We start from the raw sequence: 3,167 nt of genomic DNA, 5'->3' as shown, positions 1-3,167 counted from the left end.
TGACGGATCAAGTTCACCTAGAAAATGACGTTCAAAATAAACAACGTTAAACCGATGTCAGTGTGATGTCCTTCAGACGGCTGTCTGTGATGCAGGTTCCAGGGTGGATCTGGGTGAAGGTCGTCTCAGCAGGAGTAGTGCTAACTAAGAACAGTAACATACAGTAAGTTATAATCCAAGTCTTCAGTCCTGCGGGTGAGTCGAATCAAACCCACCCGGAATAACACCAGCCTTTCCTCCCTTCCTTCAGAGTCTGTTTGTTTTTAGTCTTCGTTTGTTCACGGGGACGAGGAGCCATTCGTCTGATGTTTCAGTGCTTCTGAGAGAAAAGTAACAGGTCCTGCCGGAGAGTCTGTGTTGCTCTTATTTCTTAAACGGTGCTAACCTACTAAAGTTGTGCCAGAACGGACCCTGCCCCCGTTTGGACTGACTGAATTCAAAAGCCTCCGCTTGCGCCAAGTCCTCCGCCACCTCGTACTGTCCTGGCGCCAGCGGGTCCTGGGGGGGCGGGTAGGAGGGGGGCGCGCACCTGTTCACACCTGGGGGGCACAGGCGCGGGAGGGGGGCAGCCAGGGACCGGCGGGTACAGGGCAGGGGGGTGGGGTGGGGGTGGTGGGAGGGGGCAGATACAAGTGACAAAGCAGAGAGGAAAAGAGTCAGTAATGATGTCCAAACAGACGCTACAACACAACACACTTGTACCCCTAACACTCACTAAACACACTACTACCCCTAACGCTACCTAAACACACTACTACCCCTAACGCTACCTAAACACACTACTACCCCTAACCCTATGTAAAAACAACGCCTAGTCATGCTTTTAGGGTTAGGGTTAGAAACAGACACTACAACAAACGCCTACTCATGCTTTTACAGTCACATACACATGATGCCAGACTTGACTGTAATATCATTCTTGCAGACTACACCATTTCTACATGATCCAGCATCAAACAGTGATGCAAGATGATGAATTATGTTGAGAGGTCTATGATGAAATAAGGGAGAAAAAAAAAATGCTATTCAAACAAACCCCCAGTCAGGCAAAACATGGAACTGGGGGACACTCGTCCTGTGTGCACATGAAAGCGATCGATTTCATGACTGAGTATTTCCTTCTTCTGGCTTTGCTGGCTGGGGGTTCGATTGCGCAGCACTCCGAATGTGCCCGGATGAGCATATTAAAAAAAGCCTATCTAGCCGAAAGCTGCTCATTGTGCATCACAAATACTCTACTGCCAACAGCAACTACAGATAATCAACAAAAAATATTGAAAGCTGCCATGGCACCTTGGAAAACAGTGTGTGTTTTGTTTTTAAAGTGAATTTTAAAAAAAAGAAACAAAACAGGAAAAAATGACCTAGTTTGGTAAATGTCAGACATTGCTAATGCCTCAGTGCCAAGATTATTTTAATCGAATCAGTGTAATCTGTAACTGCATGCTTCAATGCCATTGGTTACTCTAAGTTCCATTACTCTAAGCTCCCATTGCTTAGCAGTTGCCATGGCATCTTGTTGCATTATCGCTGTATGAAACTCCATTGAATACCTTTATCATTTTCAAACCATGTCCATAAAACATGGCCCTCTTTCTCAAGAAGATATCTATAAATGAATCTGAAATTCAAGAGAGTACTTCACCTCGTGCCAGTCATATAGACACACAGCACTTTCAAATATACACACACACACACACACACACACACACACAGCACAATTCTGACAAACGGCTAGAGGGTTGGGCCTGTCTCAGCATTAGAGATAACATAGTCATTAGTATTAGTATCTGTTATGATGATAGTCATCGTGCTCGTCAGGAAACGTAACAATAGAAGCAGCAACATCAGCAAACACATCCGTCTCTATCTGTCTGTGTCTCTGCTCAACGTGTTCTGCATGCAAAATCCCTTCTGTCTTTTCATTGATGTTCAGTGGTGGTTTGAGTCAGACGGACATGGCGGGTTATAGGGTTACGCGCTACGGACTTCCAGACACCATATTCACTTTTGGAAAATACAATTAACAGTTTGGAAAAAGGTGTTGACTAGTGGAGAGATGAAAACGCGCTTATTAATTGTATGTACTTTAGGTGGGTGTGCATGTGCGCCTGTGTGTATGTGTGTGTGTGTGCGTGCGCACGCGGCCAGTGTGTGTTTGCAAGAGTGAACAGTGATGAAAAGACAGCTGGTTGGAGAGGAGAGGAGAAGAGAAGAGAAGAGAAGAGGAGAGAGGAGAACAGAGGAGAGGAGAAGAGAGGAGAGAAGAAGAGAGGAGAGGAGAAGAGAAGAGAAGAGAAGAGAAGAGAGGAGAGGAGAGGAGAGCAGAGGAGAGGAGAGGAGAGGAGAGGAGAGGAGAGGAGAGAAGAGAGAAGAGAGAAGAGAGAAGAGGAGAGGAGAGGAGAGGAGAGGAGAGGAGAGGAGAGGAGAGGAGAGGAGAGGAGAGGAGAGGAGAGGAGAAGAGAAGAGAAGAGAAGAGAAGAGAAGAGAAGAGAAGAGAGGAGAGGAGAGGAGAGGAGAGGAGAGGAGAGGAGAGGAGAGGAGAGCGTAGAAGAGAGGAGAGGAGAGGAGAGGAGAGGAGAGGAGAGGAGAGGAGAGGAGAGGAGAGGAGAGGAGAGGAGAGGAGAGGAGAGGAGAGGAGAGGAGAGGAGAGGAGAGGAGAGAGGAGAGGAGAGGAGAGGAGAGGAGAGGAGAGGAGAGGAGAGGAGAGGAGAGGAGAGGAGAGGAGAGGAGAGGAGAGGAGAGGAGAGGAGAGGAGAGGGAAGTCACCTGATATCTCCGGGGTGCCTCACCTTTCTGTTTGGTCACCTTTCTAACCGTCAGAGCGGCCTGGCGCTTCTGGTACTCAGAGATCTCAAAACCTTAGAACACACAACATGGGGAACGGTAAATGGAGTGCACTTATAATACAGCGCTTTTATCCAAAGTGCTTTATAATGGCCTATCGTTCATCCATTCACACACACATTCACACACCAGTGGCGGCAGCTGCCATGCAAGGTGCTAGTCTGTTCATTGGGAGCAATTTGGGGTTCAGTTCACTGGAGATACAAGATAAGATGAACTTTAATTACACACGTTTGCCGGTAGACAAACATACTCCAGGAGCTTGCTCGGTCGCCTTGTTGAGAGGGGTCAGGGAAGAATTTTTACAGCTCACTTATCTG

At 47.5% G+C, this 3,167-nt stretch overlaps 1 protein-coding gene across 3 annotated transcripts in view; it reads right to left on the bottom strand.

The window, feature by feature from the left end:
- Positions 1–363: 363 nt before the first annotated feature.
- The window catches only part of LOC311317671 (rho guanine nucleotide exchange factor 9-like), a gene marked incomplete at its 3' end in the record, with an annotated part of 49,037 nt that continues 46,233 nt past the window's right edge, over positions 364–3,167 (bottom strand). For all 3 annotated transcript variants that reach the window (XM_084448755.1, XM_084448756.1, XM_084448757.1), the window contains 2 exons: positions 2,793–2,861; positions 364–539 (listed from right to left, as the gene is read on the bottom strand). In XM_084448755.1, the coding sequence (XP_084304881.1) occupies positions 364–539; positions 2,793–2,861 (245 nt within the window). The remainder of the gene's footprint in view (positions 540–2,792; positions 2,862–3,167) is intronic.

Source organism: Borostomias antarcticus (assembly GCF_949987555.1).
Source record: "Borostomias antarcticus genome assembly, chromosome: 14".
Lineage (NCBI taxonomy): Eukaryota > Metazoa > Chordata > Actinopteri > Stomiiformes > Stomiidae > Borostomias > Borostomias antarcticus.
This window is presented reverse-complemented; position numbering and strand designations above follow the sequence as displayed.